Source organism: Pyxicephalus adspersus, chromosome 2 (genome assembly GCF_032062135.1).
Source record: "Pyxicephalus adspersus chromosome 2, UCB_Pads_2.0, whole genome shotgun sequence".
Lineage (NCBI taxonomy): Eukaryota > Metazoa > Chordata > Amphibia > Anura > Pyxicephalidae > Pyxicephalus > Pyxicephalus adspersus.
In genome coordinates, this window is record NC_092859.1 from 73590815 (window position 1) to 73617852 (window position 27038).

The 27038-nt window shown below is 37.9% G+C and overlaps 2 protein-coding genes across 2 annotated transcripts in view; one reads left to right on the top strand and one right to left on the bottom strand.

The window, feature by feature from the left end:
* The window catches only part of F12 (coagulation factor XII), a 16344-nt gene extending 2219 nt beyond the window's left edge, over positions 1 to 14125 (bottom strand). Inside the window, exons 1-13 of the mRNA XM_072401003.1 lie at positions 14006 to 14125; positions 12325 to 12370; positions 12141 to 12234; positions 9391 to 9461; positions 8261 to 8368; positions 6493 to 6624; positions 6232 to 6336; positions 5960 to 6134; positions 4203 to 4318; positions 2286 to 2628; positions 1554 to 1690; positions 910 to 1050; positions 675 to 823 (exon numbers count right to left, since the gene is read on the bottom strand). Coding sequence (XP_072257104.1) covers positions 675 to 823; positions 910 to 1050; positions 1554 to 1690; positions 2286 to 2628; positions 4203 to 4318; positions 5960 to 6134; positions 6232 to 6336; positions 6493 to 6624; positions 8261 to 8368; positions 9391 to 9461; positions 12141 to 12234; positions 12325 to 12370; positions 14006 to 14065 — 1677 coding nt within the window. The 5' untranslated portion in view covers positions 14066 to 14125. The remainder of the gene's footprint in view (positions 1 to 674; positions 824 to 909; positions 1051 to 1553; positions 1691 to 2285; positions 2629 to 4202; positions 4319 to 5959; positions 6135 to 6231; positions 6337 to 6492; positions 6625 to 8260; positions 8369 to 9390; positions 9462 to 12140; positions 12235 to 12324; positions 12371 to 14005) is intronic.
* Positions 14126 to 19157: 5032 nt separating this feature from the next.
* GRK6 (G protein-coupled receptor kinase 6) overlaps positions 19158 to 27038 on the top strand; it is a 43216-nt gene continuing 35335 nt past the window's right edge. The window contains exons 1-4 of the mRNA XM_072401004.1: positions 19158 to 19374; positions 20829 to 20924; positions 25945 to 26057; positions 26137 to 26214. Coding sequence (XP_072257105.1) covers positions 19323 to 19374; positions 20829 to 20924; positions 25945 to 26057; positions 26137 to 26214 — 339 coding nt within the window. The 5' untranslated portion in view covers positions 19158 to 19322. The remainder of the gene's footprint in view (positions 19375 to 20828; positions 20925 to 25944; positions 26058 to 26136; positions 26215 to 27038) is intronic.

Sequence of the window (27038 nt, forward strand, 5' to 3'; positions counted from 1 at the left end):
TATGGAAAAGTATACTGTTCAGCCCCATAAACTGGTATTGCCCCCATTATCAAAAAAGTTATATACCAAAACTAGTGTTTGACATTCGTGTAGTATCATTTTGACCACTACCCTGTGCAAAATTCATTCAGGTAATAAATGTTAATTGGTTATTGCTGGTGACTGCTCATTACTGCCATTTCAAATCCCTGACAACTATTCAATAGGATTCAAATCGAGGCTTTCACTAGTTTAGTCAATAATCCTTCATTTCCTTGTTCAAGCCTTTTCTTCGATTTACTAGTGTGCTTCATGATTGTGTTACAAGATACATTTCGACAAATAGTTTCACATTTTGAATTCTCAGTCTATTCTACGATATCAAAGTTAATTCTTTCTTAAAGCTGCCCAGACTGTAAAGCAGCAAAGCAACTCAAAACCATAACATTTTATGGTTTGGCAACTCAGTGTACAATCCCATTATTGCTGGCTGCTAAAAATTAATGAACTCCTATGAGCATGCAGGTGGGGTATTTCATTCTGTCCCGGCCAATCAAGATGGTCAAAAACCTAAATTTGAAGGAAGAAAAAGGTCAGGATGGAGCAAAGAGAAGTGAGCTTAGTTCTACCTAAGGTAAAGCTGATTTAACCGAAAATCTTAAAACACTAAAAAGACGATACATTTTTTTCATTACCTGACATGCATCAACACCTCCTTCCATAAAGCCAGCGCACATCATACCAGCCATTATCTTACTTCCGTGAGAAGAAGGAGATTGACATTGTACGTTGGAAAGGATTGGAACATGCGCTTCCTGCAGATAAAATGCATAATGCTCGGCCCCTGTGAATAAAAAAATTCTAGTAAAACTATAAAAAAAATAATTATTATATTCTAGTTGAGGACCGCACATTCAGTTATTTACGTACCATGGTACTGATGACCCCAACCAACCACTTCACAATGTTGTGCGGATGCAGCTGTCATGGTGTTCTGTGGTAAACATACAGGTTGTACAAATTGGGAGAAATGGGCACACACTCCATTTACATCTTGTAGTCTCACCAGTGCTGAGGGGAGCAAACATAATAGTCGTTATTCTGTGGTATATTCCATAATTTTGCTCCTGCTCCTGGATTTATGATAATACTTCCTTACTTGATCCTTATATTGGCTCCAGTGCTTAATATGAGCATACATTAACATAAGGGACATTGCAATTATTAATATAAACCAAGAACAAAATGTAATATATTACAGGTAACAAGTCCTTAGATATGGAGACTTCATTTTCTCCCTTAGTTTCAAATAACATCAGTTCATCGGAGTTTACATACACTTTTTGAGTTTATTATATTTCAGAGTATATAAAGTTTAAACCATTACTGGCTGTTCTGTACATCAGATCCAAAGATAGGATAGAGTACACTAGGGACTGTTGGGAGAAGCAACAGCTGAGGACTAAACTCAGCAGGACATGGCTGAATTTCTACTCAGTACCGGTATATCTTTTGAATTCTTCTATATAATGAAATAAAATAGCAAGTTTGTTTATGCAGAGATCATACATTACCTATATCATTTTGAAAAGTTTCGTCTGAATAGAGTTCATGAAGAATGTATTTCTTTACTGGAAATGTTACTGTACGTTGATCTGTAGTGTTGAAAAAACTCTGTCCTAGTATCACAGTGATTGCCTTTACACTTGGCCTGGAAAAAAATAGTGCATACTTAAGATAAAAATTCATGCTAGAAAAACAAAAAGGCAAACTATTGAAAAATTGAAGGGTTGAAATTGAAAAATTAAAAGTTCTAAATTGTCCACAGCTGTGAGTACCAAGAAAACATCAATGAAGATACTCAGAGATCAATGAGATTCAGGCCTCATGTGCAACAGAAATTTGCGAGCCTCCACACGTTATTCCTGTTCTCACAGGCCTATTCCTGCCATATGAGAAGATTCACCATACACTGGAATTATTGTGGAGGCTGTCATTATGAATAAAAATGTGTTGCTGTCACATACTGGGCATGCTTGTATTATTTATAACAGTCCCTTTAGGTATAAGAGACAATTCTGGTAACCTTATTTTTGTATATAAGAAGCATGTCAGATAAAAGCACAGTTGTAACAAGGGGGACGCTTTGTCTTTGGAACAGCTTTATATTAGAGGATCTGTATTTTGGAAACATCTTTGTTTAGAGTTACAAAATAATGCCAGAGATAAAAAAAAATGTAAAAAATATATTGATACATAGAATCCAGGTAAATAGTTTATGTACATGTGTAATACATATTCTTTACCTGTGCTCCAAACAGTGAGCAGCTGTTACAACCCAGCAGGAAGAAATGAGGGATCCACCACAAAATTGTTCTCCAATATAAATGGCTGCCATATACGGATGAGAAGCAGGAAGCGCCACCAGTCCTCCGACAATACGTGGAGTTAAAGAAGGACTTTTTAGGAACCTTTTTCCACATTCTACCAGTGTTAGTGGATTGACCTTTTTAGTGACTGCTGTAGTGGTAGGGGGAACAGTGGTATGAACAGGACTAGAAGCTTCCGTTATTAGTGGAGGTTTATCGGTTTGTGTCTGAGGTTTGCTTGTTGTTGGTCGTGGTGCATCTGATGACTTTGTTGGACTTGCTAGGAAAAACAATACAAAAAAAAATACTATTTTTTAAAAATATCAGTTGTGTTCAGTTATTAACTCCTTCCTGTTCCAGTGAAATGGCAGGTGGTATTTAAAGGATATATCAGTGTAATATAAAAAATAAAATACTTTTGCATACATGCATGCTTTTACCCTATATACACAGAATGTCTTATTCATTTAAAGACCACACAAATACAGAATAAAACTTTTGACCTGCCAGAAATGCACTGAGTTCAGGTGTTGTCTAACAATGCATTTTTTGTGGCACCAACCCTGCCAGTTTTCTCTTTGCTGAGTTTTACTTAAGCCAACATATTCTTCCTTCTCCATGATATGAAAGCTAATCATTCTGTAGTTCCAAGTCAAAGTATAATTGCTCTAATTTCTAAATCCCAACTAAACCTAAATTTGAATAGGGCAAAGACTGTTCAACTTATTAACAAGTTTTGTTACGTCAAGATTGGAGAGTCCTCTTTTCTTAATAACAAAACCATTTTTTAATTTTTTTTTGATCATTTACCTTTTTTTGTTGATATTTCATCTTTACCTGTTCTTGTATCTCAGCTTGTTTCTCAAGTGAGTTTGATGGACAGGATGATCTTGCAGCTCCCTGGGATATGCACATTACATATCCCGGAGGAAGCATGTTCATTGTAAACACAATGCCCCTGATTCATCAAGCAGAATCGGATGATCGCTCGCGCATTCGTATTCGCGATCCGAAATCGTACGCCCTCGCGCTATTCAGCAACTGAAAAAGCTTGCACCAGATGTGGCATGCAAAATATATGGAGCAGCTTCATCTGTTGGCAGAGAGGGGTCATCAAGAGCCAACATCCAAAGACATAGGTGACAAAGATGGCAATATGGGACAAGACGTGCAACAGAAAAGTGATGAGTGAGTACAGAACAATGCTAGATTTCTTAGGCTGGTTGTTTGTTGTGGGATGTTTATGCTGGAAAATATGGTAACAGGCATTTTACACGGGGAGGCAGGGTCTGCTTTAAACTGAGGTAAACTTATAAAAAATTGATTATGTAATTCAATCAAAACTATTATTAGTCATTATCAGAGAGGTCCAGGGTATATCAGGAACAAGTACAATTTAAAATTATAAACGTAATTACTAACTTCATTTAAATCAACATAAAGTCCTCCTCTTGAAGTACTAAAACAGGTCTGTTTGAGCAGCCAAAAACTAAACCTTGAAAGACTGTGCATTCACTAGACAAATTGTTTTAGTGCTTCCAAGCACTTTTACCTACTTATCAGTGGAGAGGTAAGAGTAAACCATAAGAATCTCTACTAATAGGTCGAACAACTTGCATTTAGAATATTTTCCTAATGGGATGTGAGATGAGCTGGCATTCATGAAGGTCTGGAAAATATGTTACAAGATTACGCATGTAGACTTAAAAGAGTTGGTATATCATGAAATATAGCATAAATGTGTAAAGTTTTAAGTTAAGCCTCCTATTGTTAATGGGTGTTTTGCTATTGTAGTATTTCTACAGAAGTGATTAGCTGTACTTAAACAATATCCACCAGAAGGCTCTTGTTTACCTGTTGGTTTCATTGTACCTAGAGGCTGGTGACAATTAGGGATATCACAATGTTCCCAGCTGAGGACTTCATTCTTTTGTATGAAACACCAAGGCTGGGTGTCCCCATCTGGGTTCCTGTTAATAACAAAATATACACTATTTTATTCAAACATGAATATATATATTTCAACAGCATAAGAATAAATGTTTATTTGTTGCTGTTATATAGAAAAGAAGCAGACTTTAGACATAATCTAAGATTCCTGTACTTCACTACAGCCATATTTTTGAAGCACTAATAATAAAATGCACTCTTAATTTAGTACATAGATAAAATATATGACTTTGCAAAGGGATTTACATAGGAATTTACTTTGCACTTACTGGTGAATTTAAAGTTTCCAATGACCACTAACTGTGGAAACCCCCTCAAAAAAGGCGTAGATCATTCAATAGGAGGAGATGGTACCAATTAGGCAGGACGCAAGGTGAAGAAATATAAGCAGGAACACCTGCAATTATTGATGATTATTATAAAAAACTAAAATTGCCACAATATAATTTGGTTTTGTGGCCAAGATATTATACTTTTAGAATCAAACTTTTCATGCACCCTTTATTCAGCTCATGTGATTCCATTTACACTTAGATATGTTACAAAGGTATATGCTATAAATGGCATATTTGTTATAAATGGCTTGATGCCAACATACATTAGTAGTTCATTTTTTATAATAATCATTAATACTTGCAGGTGTTGCTGATTACATTTCTTCACCTTGCGTCCTGCCTTATTGGTACCATCTCCTCTTATTGAATGATCTGCGCCTATTTTGAGGGGGTATCCACAGTTAGTGGTGATTTGAAACTTTAAACTCACCAGCAAGTACAAAGTAAATTCCTAGGTAAATCCCCTTGCAAATTCATATATTTTATTTATGTCTAAACTAAGTGTACATTAAAATACCAGGTCTCCAAATTTTCCAGAAGAAGTGGATACATCAGCGAAACATGTCGAAAATATTGTTTATGTGAGACCATGTGAACATATGTGAGATGATGTCATTTCAAAAATTATTTATGCTCTTATTAAAGCACTTGCACTGCATTTTTATAATTAAACTTTTTATCAATGTATTTTAAATGATGAAATGAAAGTTTTTCATATAAGTGCCTAAAAAGTCCCTCCAAATTGAATTTTCTTATATACTTACACATGATTGTTATTTGTATGTGGCACTCAAATATTCAAAAGTTGATTTGCGATCTGTCATGCTGACCAACAATTTAAATAACTAATTTGCTTAAAATTATTTATAGATATTATTTGAGGTGTACAGAACATGGTAATGCCAAGCCTGGATTGGTCTGCCCACCAAAAAAGAGGATAAAGAAGATTTTTTGGGGGGTTTGTGGCAAAGCTATATTGTAAGCATTTCACAAACGGTGAACAAATAGTGATATAGTTAACACACAGAGCTGTTCAAATTCCTATTTTCACAACTACTGGTGAGATTAGTTGAAGTGACAAACTAAACAAAGAATTTCAAAACATGCTGTGAAGCTGCAACTATTTCTTATGTATTTCTGTTTATTTCCTGTATATATGTTCTCTATTAGTACCTGGTACAAGTCTATCTTCCTCTTAGGAAGCCCAAGCAAGCTATAAAATCTTGTACATTTTACCTGAGCCACATTTGCTTTATCCATTATTAGTCAGTGTTAACAACAGAATCTTCTCTATGCATTTTGTGATACTTCACCTTGATGTCTCACCTGCAGTATGAATGGGGACCTATCCCATATTTCTTTGCTTGATTTCCACTATACATGGAAACTTCATGCTGAATAATGTCAGATTCCCAGTTTATACATGGTGTGCCTGTCACTGTGACCATTGCAGTCCCTCTATAGCTGGTGCTATTTTCAGAGAAGCAATTTTCATTTTTATCTACGAGACCAAGGTAAATATTTCATAAACATAGAAACATCGTAGGGTAAATATGGGTCATTGCTTTACTGATATGTAGAATAATATTAGTACTTACTTATCTCACAGTGAGGTCCCATAAATCCCTCAGTACAGCCACACACCTTTCCATGTTTGTTTTGAAGGCAGTGTCCTCCATTGAGACATGTTTTGTCAGAGCAGTCTATGAGAGAAGAAAATAAACAAAAAAAATATATAAAAATGCTTACATTTCAGACTATTGAAATTATTTTTCTCTCCCTGAACATCTGCATGCTTCATGTTATGTAATCCTTTTTTAGCAAAAAAATTACTATTATTATATTCACTTGTAACTCACGTTTGCCTGTTGTTTTCTTACAAACAGTACCCTTCTCGCCACAGGTGCATTCTTCCAAAATGGGGGGTTTGTATCGAAGCCATGTATCCCGGGGCTCAAAGTACTGTTGAAGTGTTTCATCATAGCACTTGTCTAAAGGTAAATAGAATAATGGAATAAACAAATGAATAATTTTTATGTTTATGTTCTGGCTCTAAGATAGCAACCCTACTTATCTTAATATGTAATTCTTAGTTCTTATTATCTTAATATATCTCATAATAATATATCTCAATATAATGTTCTGTCATTTATTTATATTTACTTTGTTTCTGCAAAGCTGCTAACAAACAAAGTTACAATATTTATAATTACCTTGGTATTCAGGAAACAATGAAGCCAGAGGTTAACATTCGTAGAAAATAGTTAGCAATTGCAGCCTGCCTTTAAGATAGTAATCATAAGCTCATTCAAAGCAATTGCTCCTAGATCTTAGTTATCCTGATGTTACCTTTTTTCTTTGGTTCCTATTGACCTAAGTTAATGGGCTCTTGTTTGTGTCAGATGGCTTATGCATGCAAATCTATGAGAATGGAAATTCCACCTAGAGCACGTCAGACGGAAGTCAACTACAGGTCAAATGCTCCTGTCAGAAAACTCCAAATTATCTCAGTAGTATCTCAAACTGATGCCCCCAGCACAAGCCCTACATCTGCTCACCTATACTGGCTATTACAAGAGGGTATGACTTTGCAACCAAGATTTTTTTACCTTAATTCCACAACATGGGGAACAGAACTTTGAATACCAGACTTAAGACTTACTACCTACTGTCACACCTACCTCAAGTGCCTGTCTCCTGCGCATGCAGGCAATTTTGAACCAGGGCGTGCCGGTTCTTCCAGATTTATTCAGTATCGCCCCCTCCCGCCGGCCAATCAGGAAAAAGTCTTTTAATCGGCCTCGGCTATTTAGCTAGCTCAGACACAGCACTCTGTGTTCGTCCAAGGTATCTCTACTGGTGCCGAAGGCCCCTCATGCTCTGCTGAGCATGTCCTCTACTCGTGTTTACCAATTCAGTGCTTTCCCTGTCTAGCTCTTGTGTTAACTCCTTGTTTCCCAGTCTGGCATTTCCCTACCTGTTCTCTTCTGCTGCTCCAGCGTCTGTGGTGATCCCCTTGTCACCTGTGCCATCTGTCGCCGTCTGTGTCTCCTGTGTTCCCCTGTGTCTACAGGGGCCCCCGTGTCACCAGTGTCTATTTCCAGGATTCCTGGTTCTTGAACCCTTGTTCCTGACTTCTCTTGCTAGCTTCCTGCCTCAACCCCAGCCTTGCTTGACTATTCTTCTACCTAGTGATTTGGTACCATGCATTATCCTGCCCACAGTGGTGTGTCCAAGAACCACAACCTGGCATCAACTAGCAGCGCAACATCCTCACCAATAAAAGCTCTGGAGAAGACCTGGTTGCTGCTTGGATTCTACCCCTTGGCCCTTCTCAGGGCCCACAGCACTTTTGTGCAAGCCATAGCGCCCCTGGAGGTTTTGTCTCCCCAAGCGTGATACCTACTACTTAATGGCCAAAAGAATTGTCCGTTTTAGGTCTGCATATCATCCAGCCAAAGCAAAACACAATATTCTGAAAACAATGTATACCTCAAAGGCTAATGGGTTTTCACACTGGATTAAAAACCTCACAGTGTTATATATGTAAATGACCATATCTCACACCATACACCCCTTCCCAAATCTTTGCAATTCTCTGTCTATGAGGTACCCTTTTCACCTTACCTTTTTTGCAGTTCTTGCCTGTGTATGGCTCATGGCACACACAGTTATAACCTCTTAAAGTGTTTTCGCATATACCTCTGGGTTCACATGGGTTGTCCTCACAGTGATCTGTACATACATAATAAAGTGTAACCAAAAGATATGAAAACATCAACCATATTTAACAAATATTGATACATATAACGGGTATATTGCATAGCATCATTCTAAGATATTACTGCATTAGAAACAAGGGAGATATGTTAACCTTTCTCTACCATCCTGGTTCAAATTAAAAAATTAAAATGTAATATCTGTAGGCAAAAAAATAAATATATTTGAAGGTATGTTGGTGGTCATTTCATACAACACTCATTACTTTCAAACTGTGCAACACTGACTGCATTTTACAGTAGTAGTCTTTCCAGGGTTTATGTTAGAATTACACCATTGGCCTTTGAGGAGACAGCTGAAAAAAAGATTTTGTCTGTCAATCTTGCTTTTTCCATGGCTTGCTCAGTAAGTGCTTTAAAAATCAAACATGAGAACTGTTACATTGTAAAAATATATTTTGAATTGTTAACAAAGTTGGTGGCAAAGCATACCCAATCCAGTTACCTAAGGACCACTGTGACTGTGGATGTGCAGGCAATCCTTGAAAGGTTAAGCAAACTGCCTTACAGTTTCAATTTAAATATTTGGCTGCCACAAGGAGAGACATTTTTTTTGAGTTTCAGTTTCAGTTGAACTGGGTCATGGCATGCCTAGTAATGCAAAGCATTGCAAAGAAAATGTCCCAGCTATGTATACCCCCTACTGCACAGGTACACATTGGAGCCTTTCATTCATAAGGGTGGCCTCTAGGCTCCATTTTCTCAATGGAGTACAGCTCATCAAGAGAAATTAATCAGACTGCGGCATGTGTGCACAGCTTTCAATTTGGTCAATCTAAAATGCTTTCTTGCAAAGGTTTTGTGGTATTGTGCAGGAGTGCAATACAAGGATTTTTGGGGATATTGGGGCTTTGGGGTTACCTAAAGTACAATTTCACAAGATGAAGTTGTCAATATGTAACAACAATTCTAGGTTTTTATAGCTGTTAGAGACTAGCTTCTTGTAGAAATAGGAAAAATATAACATCTAATGTGTACCTGTAACCTTTGGTCCTTCCACACAGTATGACCAGAGCTTGTCTTTGTCAAAGTTTCTTGTGAGTGAACACCTATTGAAAAAAATCATTGGCAAATTAACTGTGAACATATAAAGGCAAAACATATAACACTGTGGAGCCCCTAGCTTAAAAGCCTCAAAATTAGGAACAAATAGGAAAAAAAAGTTGAACTCTCTTAAAGCAAGACAAGCAATACGCTGACATGACATAAAGCATTACACAACAGTATAAACACTCAGCTCATTTGTTTCCCAATTGCTATTTCCTGATGAAGCACTTTGTTTGCCCCCCATACTTGGTATAGCCTTTCTCTTGTGCTGTAGAGATAAATGCCTTTTATGGAGAAAAAAAACTAGAAGGTACTAAAATCTATGTTCAATAAAATTACTGCAATGTATAAACTGAAATATATTTACATAAAACGTCTAACTCGAAACTATGTAGATATGGAGTTACCTGAAAGAAAAGGGCATTGAATTGTGGAACATTGGTAAATAACTGCAAAATCAATTATTACTTTCCTATTTATTATTGAATCTGGAGTATAAACAGTAATAATTCACAGTAACAGTTAATAATTCTTTATTAACAGTGTTATCCTGATATAGGCTTGACGCAATGCTGACAGCTGTTATTTTAGAAAAATTGATGTGCAGTATGTTTACGCATTTCTATCTGGTATTCTTATAATAATTTAGTTGTTAATAGGAAACTAGCGACTTCCGGGGGCGGTGCTGAACTAGGTGGCCGCACTGTGTTATAGCTCCTACTGGCTTGCTTCTAAACCTGCTTCATCCCTGCTCTAGCAGTTTTTTAAACCCCAGAACAGCTGCACACCGAGCGCGGGAGCTGATGGAAGGTGGAAGCAGACTCTATTTTTAGCCCTGTTTGCCACCACATCGTCTGGAGTCGGAGCTCTGGTCCTGGCCATGTGGCACCCAGCGGCCATTTAAGGACACCTCACGCTGCTGCAGAAGGGAGGGAAAAATGTAATACAGCCCCTGTACCAGCCCCAGGGAAAACATCTTGGGAACCAACAGGACTCCTTGCTACCCCATCAGCAGGAACACCTTACTGAAGGGAAAACCCCTGGTGAGTTTAATTTTTTTTTGGTGTGATTTCGTCATGACTGAAGCGTCATGCCCCTCTCAACCGAGTGGCTGTACCACCAGGGAATTCGCTGACCTGCTTCTACCATACTTTGATAAGAAGTTTGAATCATTTCACCTTGCTATTGAAACTGCCATTTCCAATATATCGTCAAATACTACCAGAGTTGTGGAGCTGGAACAACGGGTCAGCGATCTGAAGGACCAACTCCTTGAGTCGCAAGGTAAACTAACTATGCAATCCAACCAACTGGCATCTATGGCTTAGAAAATGAAAGAGCTAGAGAATGGCGATAGGAGATACAACTTTTGTTTTATTGGCTTCCCCGAGGATTATAAGGGCCGGGATCTACAAAAGTTTTATCTGTTTATCTTATCTTATCAGGGCATTTTAGAGGGTAGACAGAATTGGCCCTGACCATCCATCTGCAACTCATAAACCAAGACCAGGTATTGCCAGATTTTTTCATGGTTTGGACAAAGACACAGTACTTGGAGCCTATCGTAAGCAAAGAGAGCTTAAAGTAGATAAGATGAAAATTTAATTTTCCAAGATTTCTCCGCCGCAGTTGCTCAAAAAAGAAAATTATTCACTCCTATCTGCCGCCACTTAGTTAAGTTGGGAACGTGGTTCGCCTTGATGTACCCGGCCAAATTGAGTATGCAGGGGAAACCAAAGTACTTGATGACCCAATATTGGCCATGAGTTTTTTGCAGCAACAAGATCAAACTCTGTCTTGATAACGCTAAGGTTTGCTGTGGAATTATCTCCATACTAGTTACTCATGCTGCTAATACTATGCGTATTTAGATTGATATCAACTACGAAGCACCAAACTGGTATTTGTTTGGTTGTTTAAGTCAATTTGCAATTGCTTACTTTGTACAATGTGTTTTTGAATATTTTTAATGCTCTGACTTTTTCACTGGATATGTTTACTTTAATGTTTGAACTTTTTTGTATTTGTACTGTTGTACTATTTGTTATGTGTTGTTCTGTACACTGTATTATCTCCTTGTAAAACTAATAAAAATATTAAAAAACAACAAAAAAACAGGAAACTAGCATATTTTCAGTGAGTACACTTTTTTAGTAGTTATTCTAATGTAATTAATTGTTATAATATTTTTATCTGGATATATATGGAAACAAGTTCCTGATAAGTTTATGTCAGTTATACAGTTGAAACTGTAAAAACATAGTCGGGTTTTTAAAGCCTAAGTAACATATTCTACATTTGCATTCTCGAGGGTAGCCTTAGCTTTCTGAAAACCAATAATTAATGATGATGATAAAATACAATAGGCTAATAATGTGTATACTTCATATATTTCAGCTTTTACCAAGTGAATACTGAACAATGTATTATACAGATATTCAGATGTTTTAACTAGTAGCCTTATTCAATCAAAAGTTATTTTTCTAAAGTGCTAAATCATAGCAAACCATTGCAAGTCTCATTGCTGTAGGATGGGGCACCTGCATTAAAAGGTATTTTCATTTTTAAATGAAGGTCAGCATAAGTTTAAATGTGACAATTTTCTTTAAACTCCAAGCAAATGGTAGACTGATGTTTTTTGCACAGAACTGCACTGTATGTAATACAAATAGGTAACCTACCATAACCTGGGTTTTCCTCTTTTTATGCAAGTGTGGTGTACCATGCGGGCATGATGGAATGGGAAATGGCACAGCTGACCACTTTCTGTTAATACTGAGGGACATACAAAAGAATGTTATAAGACAACATTTTTATAATAAGACTATGAAATATTCATAAAGTAAAATATGAATTATACCATACCTAATCCACCCAAACCCGATTTATGTTTTTCCCTCTCTTTGTGCCTCTAGAATAAAATAAATATATGAATAATTAGTCTGAATAAACAAATACCATCACAAATCAAAGAGAATGGTCCAACATTTGTTCATCCAAAATGCTGTGCAGTGTGTTCAATACCTGGGCACTGATTTATGGGAGGCATAGATATTAATTACATATGCCGTGTAGTGTGCCATGTATGTAGTCCATCAACATCATTTAGTGATCCACCTTGCCAGGACACTATAGAACAGCTGCATCCATTTACTATTGAAGAGGACGTAATGAGGGGTCTCCTGTTCCCCACTCTCTTCACGTATACTTATAGTAAGTTGTTGTCTCAGATGGTATAAATGAGGGTGGGGTCTCAGTCCCAACATGTTTTGCCAATTGGCTTTTCAGGGGATGGTTGGGACAGGCAATAATATTATTATGTACAGTCAATGATTTTTAACATTTGAGACTACCCGGATTGATAAAAAAATAAAATGTGAATGCCTTTAATGTTACAGCTAAGTTATGTCTAACTTTTTACTCAATTTGAATAATTGAAATAAATGTTCTAATGTTTGCCAAAAAACACTTCTCCCTGGTTTCATAACTTCCACCTCTAACAGGGTTTGTATCTTATTTTTGTTTTATAAAATATCAACATGTGTTCTTTCAAAACTGGCTATGCCAAACGCAATGTAATTGTTCTTATGGTAATGTTATGCACACATCAGTTATGACATTCAATAGAATGCTACTTCAAAAGTTACCTAAAAATCAACTGCTGTTTTTTAGGCACAGATAGTACTTATATAGTTTATTTATTGTCTCCTGTTGTTTTTTCAACTCCACCTTTATGAGTTCAGCTTTCATGAATGTTCACAGGTAGGTTTTTGATCACTTTAAAGTTGTGATAGAAAATTATACTTTGAAGTTATGAATCGATAATTAGGTGCACAAGGAGCCAATCAGTAGTACCACATTCAAAAGGAGCATGCAGATAGAATAAAACAAAGAAATAAATTAATCAATCTGATGTTCTTTCTGTCTCTATCCAATTACAGGATAGGGGAGGAACAAGACATGTCAAAGTTAATAAACTGCAGCTAAAAAAAACAGGTCATCTGACTTGCTAAATTTCAGGACTATTTAAAAAGAAATACAAATTTGTGGATAGATAAACACCTCCTATTTATGTTTTTTTTTATTGTTTTAAATGTTTTCTGAGCTTTACTCGCAGGAAGCTTTATTCAAATTAATCTGACAATCTTGGCAGAAGTATGCTAAATTATTTGTGAATTACTGCTTTTCTATGCATTGTATTCTTGGTAAGAGATTTCCCTTATATCATTATTATACTGTAAATAACAGATCTGCAGTTCTACATCTCTGGTCCACACCCTAAAGAGTGTCTGACAATGTAATGTGAACAAAACTATATCTAAACAGCTTGAAAATTACCATGTAGAGTTCACATACCTGGTAAAATACCCAAAAGCACTTCATGCAAACCTAATTATTTATGATATGACTCAGAAATTCTCAGACAAAATGTTATAGATCAGTTTTTAATATACTGTAAATATGAGTCCACATACAGTAACACTACAATAAAAAACAAATACACAGTTGTGATAAAAGGTATCAAAAGGTATCAAAAAGTACTTACTGGTTTAGCCTGAGCAACGACTAGAAGACTTAGTAAAAAGAGTAGAAAAAGAAGCTTCATGATGACCACAAAACAAGTCACTAAGCTCAAATGGATAAGGCAAAGGTTAGGAAGTTTTAGTACGCTTTGATTGCACAGCAGCAAAAAGGTCATTCACCTTTTACCTCTGCAATGCATGCCAGGAATATGTGAGGGTGAAGGACACATTTTTAGCTTTGGCTCTCTCCTGTAATCATGAAACATACTGGCTTGATGAATTGCATTAAAAAAGGGTTGCGGGTTTAAAGTGGGCTTCCATTTTTTTTTTAAAGTGGGGCAGGGTCAGAACACCTCTGGATTGAATTGCTATCTGTATCCCCCATTGCTGACATTCCAATCAATGATTTTTTTAGACAGCGGTCTCCTAAGGTTTTAAACCTAATTTTTGGTACTGACTTGTTTATGAGAAGTGTTTGACTTCCCCATCTTACTGATATCCTTTAAATATCAAAAAAGGTGGGGGTGGAAAATATCATGACCACAGTGGTTCATCTAGGCAGTTATCATTTCATCTTTCTGAGGAGTTATTCGTCAACCCACACTGTGGCATGTGGTTAAATTACAGTGTGGTCATCCACGTGCCTTAGCTAGACTGATTTACAGAAAGTATTGTGCACTTTAATTGATCACATATGCATAGTTTTAAGACCCACTTCCACTCTGGGCAATAAATAGTGCATCCCCCTCCTAGCAGCAGCAGCAGTTGATATGCTTACCATATTTCTTGTGATGTTTCTCCAGACACACCAGTTTAGAATTGTGACACTGTTCCTTTTTAATGTTGAATAATGCCCCACATCATTAAACCGACACCCTGTAAATTCAGGGCATCTAGGCTACAACTCAAAAAATTGTGTCAGAGAGTGATGCCATGGCATTATGTAGGGCAATACTCAGTATCTGCCCACTGACAGAAGATGAAGTCTTAAAAAAGAAGTTGTATTATGTGTACAAATAAATGAGCAACTCCACTGGGATACTGTCCAAAAAAACTGATCGAAAAACAAAATTTCAGACAAGTGAGTGAAGTTTTGGGACTTTTGACCAAATAAATACCAGTTGTAATATTGAACAGATCATTCTCTCAAAACCAAAAATGGCAGCTGATCTGCCCCTGTTTAGTAGGTCTAAACCACTCACTTCTATTTGCCCACTTTACAACAGAAAGAAAGAGTAAACTCTTCCCAACAGTTTACAAACATTAACAGGGATTTTCAAACCTTCCCTACTATATCACAAACATAAAAAAGTTTTTGTAAAACATATACCATATGAGCTACTGGGATTTAAGCTACCCAAGAAACATACTGGTAGTACTCCAAGACAGGAATCAAAACATGCCTACGTACTGAGCAAGTATTACTGCCCCAGTGTACATAAACACTAAGCAGATGTTTACAATATCATATATAATCAATATATAGGATCTTTAGTTTGAATTCTTGGATTCAAGCTTATTATTATCTATCTTCTCATTTATTCATCTTTCAGACTTTTGCTGTTTCAAAGGATTGTAAAAGATGCTTTCCAATGACAAAAATCTAATGTGTGTTGATAGCCTAATTACTATTCATTATCAGTGACCACTCAATGGCCAAGGAAGATCACAATGGACCCAGAAGACACAGGTGATGACTGCAGGTGATGTGGCAGAGTTCTGTGATTCTCATAGCTGGTGGAATAAAGGAGGTAGGTGTGTTCCATGTTCTGCAAGTGTTCTGTACATACTTGCCAATTATGGCAAAAGCTCATCCAAACCACCAAATTTACTTTTGCTTCAAGGAGAGTGCCAGGGAAAACACAATATTCTCTAAAGAAGCTTAAAATTCAGGGTTTAGAAGGAAAAGAATACATACAATTTCATATATTGTTCCTTTAGTATGGAATAAACTGATGATAGATAATGTGCTGCTTTTTTATATCTGCCTACAGAATTGATTGCAGAAAAAAAACATTCCCCATTGCATGATTAGAAAAAATAGCTATCTGCTACTAGAAATGGACTGGAAATATTTATTGCAGGCACTACAGTAGTTCAGGATAAAAAAAGAAACGAGTTTGAGTACCAGTACGTACTATGGTGTCTATTTATAAAGCATTAAACATTTTCTGGTGGAGAATCAATCACATGGACTTGGAAGATTCTCCGCCGGAGAATGTTTGATGAATATTCTGATGGGAGTTATCCTATAAAAAAGGCTTGTTTGATCATATTCACAATCTTTGATGTAATGAGTCTTTCTGTGTGTCATTATCAATTAAGGTATCACATGCATTTAAATACTGCTAATGTGTAATATATTATTTAGAACACCAAAAAATCCTGATTCCATTTACATTTAATGACTATCACTAATGTACTGCAGATTTCTCATTTTCCACATACTGCTATTTAATATTAATTAGAACAGGATTACAGAACATTTCCATCCTAAAATCATTGTCCAAGACTTGATATAATTTAAGTCATGTATTCTGAAACATTATACTTGAGTGATAGAGGAAGCTAAGGTGGATTTTCTCTGTGCAAGTGTGTCATCTTCGTACAAGCGGAGGTTTTTTTGTCATTTATTTAAAGCTAAACTCCAGGTACAATTTACAGATAAAATACATATATAGGAGCTGTTTTATGTGTCAGTCCGGACCTGATATTTACACAAATTGGTCTATCGAGGGATCTGATATAAAAATATAATAAATGTTATATCAGTAGTTACAGAGCGGCATTCATTTATACCTCTAGTTCAGCTTTAGAGAAAACATGTACAGAATGAAATATGAAAGTTTACACTTCTAACATCTCATGCATTCATTGTTCTACACCAGTGGCTTGGAGTACACTAAAGCCAGAGACAGACAGGCAACCAGCATTTTCAAAGGAAGGTTAGCAATCAATGTTTCAATATTTCTCACTCTATATGTTTTAATTTAAAACAGTACAAAATTAAAGGCTTCACATTCTGATATTTCAGCACACATTCCTCCTGATTTTATATTTTGGAGAAAGGAAAGTACCAAACTTCAAGGCCAACCCCACTCTACTGCCAATGATTTAGCTGCAGAACAGTGTTGTTACTCTTTATAGACATTGGAAAAATCAACAGATCCACTGGCAGGATCAACAGGTATTAGTTATCTTACATGCTTTTTAACATAGTCTCTTTGATTCACATGAGTATATCTGCTTGTTTGCATACTTTTTCATTTTACTTTGTTTAGGGAAGGTTCAGACCTGCTTAGGGATTGAGTGTGGCTCATGGTGGCTGGCATCTTATCATCTGCACAGTCACTGGCATCACATGGCTGGTTCCTAAAGAACATATTTGACAGCTAGTGGCAGTGAGCAGTAATGTACAGCTCACTGCTGCCCCCATTCATTCTTTATGGGGCTGCTGAAGAGAGAAACTACACTGAATATGCATGTCAGTGTTATTTTGAAAACTTGGCACTGCTTAAAGCAAACTTGTATTTAGTTAAGCTGAAGATAGGAAAACAAATATTTGCCTTGTACAGGCATAGCCACCACTCCTTTTCACTGATATATAAACATGCTCCACAATGGTTTACATTGCAATCTAGATTTAAGAGCAATGCAAATATATGTCTATATATCTAACCACTGACACCAAGGATCATTTTACCTATATGATATGTGGTACATTATTCTCATTGACCCTCAATGTAACTGGCATTCTTCCAACTGAATGCCATGTAATGGGGTCTTTCTGATAGTGCCCCCTCCTAGGTATAAGGCAGCAGTCGCCAATCAGTGGTCTGCAGCTCTAGCCAGTGCGCCCCACAGCAGGGCCAGGAGAAGGACCCGGTTGGGGGGGGGGCGTGCACTGGTCAGAGCCATTGACCACGTCTCCCATATGCATCACAGGCTCAGGGCAGCGGTTGGGTTGTGTCTTTGGACACAACCCCCTCCCCCCACTCTCCCATCGTAGACTCAGACCTGCCATGAGTGGGTGGGTTCTGACATAATGACGTCGCTAACGGGGAAGTTTCTTCCCCATTAAGTGACACACAGCTGCCCGCGCATGTCTAGTCTGGAGCCCGTAAGTTTAGAGGTCCGTAGGTTCGAAAAGATTGGCGACCATTGGTATAGGAGTCCTCTCTTCCAATTATCACCAATGTAAGATGGTCCTTTTCCCACTGACCACCTAAGTAAAAGAGATCTTCAATTACCTCCATTGTAATGGCCATTACTCTGGCCAACGAGGTAGGAGCAACCGGTCCTGGCAAATGCTAGGTGCCCGAGAGCAGTAACTGAGGATAGTTTGATTTTTGCAGCCATTTGTAAACGCTTTTGCAAGCAGTTCCAAAGCCTTGCAAAAAAAGTATGTCTTTTCTTCTAATTTATTTTCTATTTCTTGTCCTCCAAGACTCTTGAAACCATTACAAAAAGCTTTACATTCCAATTCAGGCAACAGTCAGCAAACCGCCCTGGCATGCTGCATGTAGCCACATAAAAAACACCGCCATGCTCCTGCAAATAAATACCTTTACAAAAAAGGGGAACAATGAACCTGTTAATTCCAACTAATTGTAATTTATTAGAGGACGACTCTCGAAATATTCATATTGTAACGCTTACCATGCACCACAACAACTGTTATGCAAAGCCCATAGTGATACAGGGGATCATTAAATTGAAGAATCATAGATATGTCTAAAGACAAAGCTCACAGTCTTGTGACGGCGCAACTGTGTTTATAAAATGTAACACGAAGTCCTGACAAGGATAATTTAAAAATGTAGCATGCAGCGGCGAATTACCTAATCTGTGCTCACTTCTGCTAGAGTTTACTACTCAATACCAAGGTGCCAACCACTCACACACGCACAACTCTAACTTCCGCCAACCAATACATGGCCCCCCTGCATGACGTCACCCCCACACTCGATCGAGGACATCTGTAGTGCAGGGTCTGGGAAACATCTTCCCTGTGGGTTCCGAAACAAATTAGCTAAACCCTGACTGACGTCTCAACCGCACAATCTGATAGCAGCCTTTGAGAATAGCCCCGCCCACTTAATCTTCCTGTCAAATCATCGAGAAAGCCTCCTGACAGCGGAGAAAGTGATTAGAGCAGCGCACGCTAGAATACAGGCAGTGGCGATTGAAAACTTTAACCAATTGACGTCTAGTCCGGGGGTGCGGCGGAACACTGATTGGCTGGTGTGGGTGGGGTCTGTCATTGGCAGCTGGGGTGCTGAGAGTCTAGTAGAGAGTGAGTGGCCGCCCGAGGCTCGCAGCCCCTGGCCAGGCCGACCTATGGAGCTCGAGAATATAGTAGCCAACACTGTGCTATTGAAAGCCAGAGAAGGTGAGTACGTGCACCTACCGGGGGTGCTTATTGTAGCTGCAGGAAAGTTACAAATGGCTGAGAAAGTAGAGAAGAGCAGACAGTGTATTATGTGTGGTACTATAGGGGCATGAATGTAAATATTAGCATGACCTGATATTATTAGGATGCTGAGGTGAGAGCTACCACTACATAGGCACAGCCAGGTGCAGGATGGGGCACATTGTGAATATCATTGCATGGCTGTGTAATCCTCAGTGTGAACTATTCTGCTGGATCCTCTGCTCACTTCTATTGCTATGATTGGGGAAATGTCATTAAGGAGGTCATTACAGACATCCAGAGGACTCTTCATGGCTAAGTGGCTTTTAGCTTGGCATTACCGATCAGCCGACTGATTTGGCCCAAATTGATTTCGCAGCAAAATTACCAATTTACCACGGGGGTGGGGGGGATTCTCATCTTTGTTCTATGAGCTACTTGAGCAAAATTTACTTGTAAAGAAAATAAAATATTTTGGGGTAATTGCAATAGTTTATTTAGCATGTTTTAATGTTTTATTTTTTATGTACTATGGCTTTTATTTAGTCATTTATTTATGTATTTGCATGTTGTGGCTTTTTTAGTTTACTTTTTGTTATATTGTTTATTTTTTCTTTCTAGAAAAAGTCAATATTAGGGATTATGGAGGGTGGTTGCACTATTTGAGAATAGATAAAAGGATCTCCTGTAATCCTCAGAAGTCCTTTAAAGCCAATTTGACACTAAAAAAAAAAAACACGCCTTTCCGATTGACTTCAATGTATATAGCCAAATGGTGAAAGCTGCTGATTTGGGGCAAATGAAAACTCATAGGGCTCTTTTTTTATAAAACTGGGTGTCTGATATCCCCGTATACATTCCCTGGTGGAAATCATTTACTGCCATTGAAACACATGGGCCTAGGATATACCCAGCAGGGAATATTTGAGGGAATGTCAGATTTCCTGTTTTATAAATAGAGCTCATCATTAGCATCTCCCTTAATATTCCTCATTCAGACAGACGCACCATTAAGTCATACGAGCATCATTCCAAAAAAATAAAATCCTGTTTTAACAGAGGCAGCTTGTTAAGATTCATTCAATTTTTTTATCATGTGATTAATCTTAACAAGAGGGATTTTTATTTGAAAGGACTGCAGGGAGATTTTTGGCCTTTATTTTTTTCTATGCCATCTCCATCAGCAAAGAAAACTTTTCTGAAAAATAATTTCATGCGCAACATTTGTATTTCTTCAGCATATGTTCCACTTTAATGTATTCCGTGTATTGGAGAGAAAAATCAATGTTTGACCTGATTTTCATTCATTTGCATGCTAATGGTATTTTCCTAAATATTGTGGAAACTCTAGGCAAACCTAGTTAGGGATTTGCGTACATACACTGCCTGCCATCTGCTGTGCCGGACCTGTCAGGTGTTCTATTTATTTACAGGTGGCGGGGGAAACCGAAAAGGAAAGAGCAAAAAATGGCGACTGATGCTGCAGTTTCCACATATTAGTGAATGCGAGGAGCTAAGACGCACGGTCGGTGAGTCGTCCATCCAAGCTTACCTTAAATTCAACTTGTCTGTTATGTCAAAAGCAACAAATGATGAAAAAAGTTTTATAGTTGTAATGTTGACTAAGAAGGTTGCGCAGCTTCCTCTTGCTGTTGTTCTTAACCCACTTCCTGTGTAAGTCAGTGTATGTGCAATGTACTTCTGTATACTTCTTTCACTGCCAAAATCTGCTTGTGTAATTTTCCTTCTTTTGTTTAAATACACTTAACATTTTTTCTATAATCCCATATTGTAACCCCATCCCATTTTATAATTAAAGTGAAAAATGTTGTGACTGTATGTGATTAGTGGAACAGTGGTATGTTACTAAATGAATTATATCTGCATTTGCACTAATGGTTTTATTTTATTTATGCTACAAAGTCATGCAGATTATTGTCAAATCCACTTTGTGCAGCTTCCTTTGGTGGGGTGGCAATAATGCTGCACTGCTCCTGAATTCAGAGCAGCGTTGCCACTCTCATGTGGACCTCGCCCACTCACACTACATTGCGGTGAGTAAAGACTAGGTTCAGGCCCGCAGCTTTTTAAGCTATCCCTTGTGGCCCCTGGCGGCTGAATACTTGACAGTCATTTGCACCACAGCACTAGTTCTTAAACAACCAGCATAAATTTCACAGCAGCACAACAGTCAGTGGTTCTGAACTGCTCACTGCCACCCTCATTTATTTTCTATAGGGCTGCTTGGGGTAGTAGCTTCTCCAAGGCAGCATTTTAATGACCCTAGGAAGCCGTAATCACACTGCAATCTCGCTGCCAGTCCAATCATGGCCTTAGACTGTAGCTTATCATTCAGCACCTGGCCCACTTAAAGTGGAAGTGAACCCAAAACAAAAATATCACACTTACCTTCGATCCTCCAGATCAGTCTATCCGTCGGGAGGTTTCTTCCATCAGGGTCCCGGTATCTGTCTTCAGCCCGGCGCAGAGGGGGCGTCAACATCTTCTCCTCTCCTTTTCCACTTTCCGCAGGGGCAAGATCGGGTAATGTAGATTGGGGGAAAAACTTGCCATTTTCACTGCGCATGCGTGAGATAGGCAATTTATTTTCCTATTGATGAAAGGACTCCTTCTGCGCATGCCTGAGAGAAAAAAAAGTGCTTTAACAGAACTGTCTCTGTTGCTAAAAACCCTCCCACAGTGAGCTGCAGTGTCTGGAAGGCAGAGTGTATGAGACACAAATGAAGAAGAATTTGGCTCATTCAAGGAATGTAAAGGACGCATTTTGTGTGTTCATTTTATGAGACCTGTAAATCACTGCTTTGTGTATTTGGTGTAATTGTCATACAGAAGCCTTAAGATGTAGTTTAATATCTGTAATAATGCAGTAGAACCCCAGCAAAATTCAGATAACTGCCACCTGTCAGCTCCGCTTTCTTGATTGCTCCTGCAACCCCAGCGGAGCTGTGGCATGTGTTCTGCATCCAAGAACACATACCACAACTCCGCTAGTGCTTTGGGAGCAATTGGGAGAGCAGAGCAGAGTACCGCTGATTGCTCCACTTCGTGATTGGCTGAGAAAAGGGAAACCCTGATGAAGGCTCAAGTGTCAACAGAGTTTCCCTTTTCTCAGCCATTTAGAACTAGAGATGAATGGAGGCACGTCTCCCCATTCAAGTCTAGTGCTGAATGGCTGATAAATCTCAGTTTCAGTGTAACCTCAGTTAACCGGAAACTACACTTATTCAGAACCGGCCATTCCCTGTGGGTGCTGGATACCAAGGTTCTACTGTAATATTTTTCTAACACTGAAATGCATGCTTAAGATGAAAAAAAAAACACTGACTAAAGTAATATCTGGATTTGTGCTTTTTTTGTTGCTTACCAAATGTGCTTTGAAAACTACATATCCATCTAAGGCTACGTTCAGATGCTAGGTTTTCATGGCCTGAAATGAATGTTAGTTGTCCCAGGGAAAAATCTAGCATCTATACAACTGTCCCTCAGTCGCTTATTGATTCGTCCCGCTGTATTAGTAAAAGACTAACTGCAAGCAACTTCTTCTATTTTCTATGGGACGGACACAAACATACATAGAATGAACAACATGTCTGTACAGTGTTTCTTCTGTCATTGAAAATTACTGATGATCACTCCCAATGACAAATATTGCACAGCATAGTTTTACATTTACTTGACCACAGCATTTCCTCCCGTTGAATCCCTTTCCTCCACAGGAAGGTCCGAGTTTTATATTTCTCAGTTTAGTAATATATAATTGAAAATATCATCGCTACAAACCATCTTCTATTTGGCTGCCTTTAGTATTTCATCACTTGTAGCTAGTCGCACACTAGTTAGATTTTCCTTAGATTTATTAGTAAGAAGGGGACATTTATAAAACAGTGGTATGACTGACTCTGTGATATATGCTTTCTGTTTTAAAATATATCCCTATGTATCTTAATCTCTCAGGTCCTCAATACCCAAAATTCCTTCACTACCCCTTAGGCCTGCTCGGATGCCATTTATTACAGTTATTTAGCAGGGTAAAAGAATATTTAACATATTCCCCTTCATCATTCAATGCGTTGCGGTAAAATGGATAAATATCTGGGATCCCCAGTAATATCTGTTGACAAATATACAAGACGCAGAACACGGTACTAATACCTGTTATTGACCAGTACACCAGATAATTCAGATTCTGAGTTTTTCATATACCATGCAAAGCACAGCATGCCACGCTGCATTTTTAATTTTGTTGCAGCTGCATACAATCAAATGCAACATTTGACTGGTATGCCCATCTACATGAACCCTAAAGCTTATGTAAAAAGTGATGTGTTCAATCAGTTCAGGGGCAGGCACATGGTATTTATAACATTATTTGAGTGTTTAAACTGTGCACATGTAACCTCTCCCCTGGCTTACTTAACCAAATGCAGACATTGGTGCAGGTTGTGAGGCATGGATGCCCATGTCACTGTCTGATGGCACAACCATAGAGGCACCTACGTAGGTGTCCCATAGTAATATGGCAGTAGCATGCATGGCAGGCTGCCACAGTATTAGTAACCTGTGGTTTCCATTGTTACCATATAACAGGAAGGCAAACAAGATTGCAGTATTTGGCAGGATCATCAGGTGATTATTAAAGTTTACAGCAACCACCACAAGGTATAAAGGGATATATTTAAAAACAAAAATTGCCAGTTCTTGGGTTTACATACATTTTAAGTGCTTTAACTGGCCAGCATCTAGTAAAAACAGAATTTGCTTTTGGCTAGACAAGTCTTTTATGTGTCTAATAATCTCAGATCTGCAGAATGTAGTGAGCATGCTGAAAATGTTTGAGCCTCTTTCAGACTGCAAATGTCATCATTGCCTCTACTTCTCCAGATGTCCTCACTGGCCTTTTGTTCTTCCCACCCTGTGGATTGAGCTTTTAATGGCATTACTTTCCAGCAGCTTCTTTGTGTTTTAGCCCACCTAATGTCAGTCAAAATACATGGACAAAAACAAATGTGTGAGATGTGGTTTCCCTCATAGCAGGGACTAGTCAGTTTACGGTCATGAATAAAGAAGTAAGCCTCATGGAAATTGTTGATGTATTTATCAGGCAAACGTTAGATCTTTATTCAGACAGTGTCGGTAAATGAAGGTGATATTCTTGATGGCACATAATAGTCTTAGTGTATTCATTCTTATAATCTAACTAAACAAAAAATGAAGATTTCTCACATGGAAATGGTAAGTAAACACCTATATTTACCACTACATTTAAACCCATGAAATGATCATCACATGTTTCAGATTTGGTGTTGCTGATTATAACCTCCTTAGACTGTGTACACGGGTGAGATGATTCTCTCCCAATATGAACAGGCTCATCTTGGGTAAGAATTTGACTCATGTACAGCGGGTGCCTCGCATTGTTCATGGATCCGTCCTGTTTACATTGAACATATATAGACCAAGACGGGGCAGCTTGTAACAAGGTGTAGGTTGGTGTGTAGAAGAAAACACCAAGCAAGGAAATAGAAATGTTATAGTGTGGGTTTGCTTTGGTGCCTCAGGGACTAGACCGTTTACAGTCAGCTATAACTTTTGGATCTTACCAAAGTGTCATTGGGAAGTTTGTGGGATCATCAGTGTAAAAGGTAAAAATCAATCTGAGAATCTCTCCAAACGAAGAATTGGAGGGTTATGGACTGGCCTAATCAAATCCATGATTGAAATCCCATTGATAAGCTGTGTAGGAATTTGAAAAGGCAGTTCATGCAAATAAAAACACAAACACTTTGCAAAGTTAAGAAATTTTTAATAAATAAGTGTTCAAAACTTGCTTGCACTCTGTTAATAGTTCTACAAATTCACTACTAGAAGTCTTTCTGCTAAATATCAGCCACTAAGGCCAAGGGTGTTCTTTTTACATTATTGCATCTCTTGATATTTTTGTTGACAAAATAATGATGATAAAGGCAAATGTTATTTGTCTTACAATGCCATTATAGCACATTAATCTGTAGGCCATGTTTGAAAAAAATATCAATTGTTTGCCTTTTCACATATGTGTAAACAAATCAATGGGGTGTACTTACTACTTCGGATAACTGTATCGTTTAGAAATATATGTAGACAACCTGAAATATTCAATAATATATTTTCTGTTGTTTTTAAACCCTACTGTTTATAGCTTTACATCAAAACTTATTTTGGTTTTCCATACCTAGTAAGGTTTCTCAGTGTTCAACCCAGAACTTTTTTAAGCTGGATGTGAAGAAATTGTAGGTGGGTGGCAGCCCCGGTATTGTGACCCAACTTTTTAATAACCACCAAAAAACAGCCGGGTGGTTACTGAAAGGTGCTGGGTGGTCCGCTCAGCTAAAAAGGGCTGGGGAGTACTCTGTTTATTATTGATAGTGAGAATGGCTCAGCCTGTTGGCAAAAGACACATTGTTTTCAGCCTAATTTCATTAATGGTCAATTATTTAAGCCAGTGAAATATCTTCTATTAACAAATGGATGTGTTCCTATATCCTGCAGAACACGATTATCACAGTCTTTGTGACCGACAACCTATTGGGCGTCTTCTCTTCCGTCAGTTTTGTGAAACTCGGCCAGAGTTGTTGCGTTGTGTCCATTTTCTAGATGCTGTGGTGAGAATGCTGTATTCACTTATTACAGAAGGCCATACATTTTCTTGCCACAAATCTTATTCCTTTTTTTTGTTCCAAGGCTGAATATGAAGTATCTCCGGATGAGAAGCGTAAAGAATGTGGCCAGTTGCTGATTGAAAAATACCTCACTAATACGGTAAGGAGTGGGGCAACAAAAACATAGACAAACTTCAGAAAATCTGTTTTTATACAACTTTATGATTTGCTGCACAAATAAAATTAGAATATAATCAAAAATACAGCTTTAAATGGTGGCACCTCTTATCCTGTGCTCCTCGCTGCAGGATGGTCTAAACCATACTAGATAAAATATTGATGAGGTGGCCATATGTGATAACCAATTAAGGCATATGACATACGCACATGTGTTCAGAAAAATAGCAGTCTGACTTCACTAACCTGGTTAACCACTGTTTTTGGTAAATACAAATATATTTCTACATGGCAAATAATTTTCTTGTAGGTGTAGTGAGTAATGGAAAACCAACAGTCATGAGATGCATGGTGGTAATTCTGTGTAATTGAATAATTCATTGAAAATTCAAAATAGCATAGCTCAATTATGAGGTCATGCATGTGTTCATTCTGTGAAAAAAAAACAGGTTTCAGTTCTGACCCTTATTTAAGAAAGGCACCAAATGTTGTAAGTGCTGGTTAAAGTGCATTTCTCTCTAAAAATGTACAATGGGTTGTTCCAGACACTGTTCAGAAGAGCTCCTATTGTGCTCTAATTAAAAAAATTGAAGGGAAAACATATGAAGTGCAGAAAATGATGGGTTGCTCAGCTGAAATTATCTTAATGCTTTAAAATGACAACCAAAACCTAAAAGACACAAAAGAAAACTGAATACTACCAACCAGATGCATAGAAGAATAGCCAAAATGGCAAAGACTCCAGGAAGATTAACCTCCCTAGCGGTCACACTCAGGGCAGGTACACCTATGGGAAGGTTAGAAAAT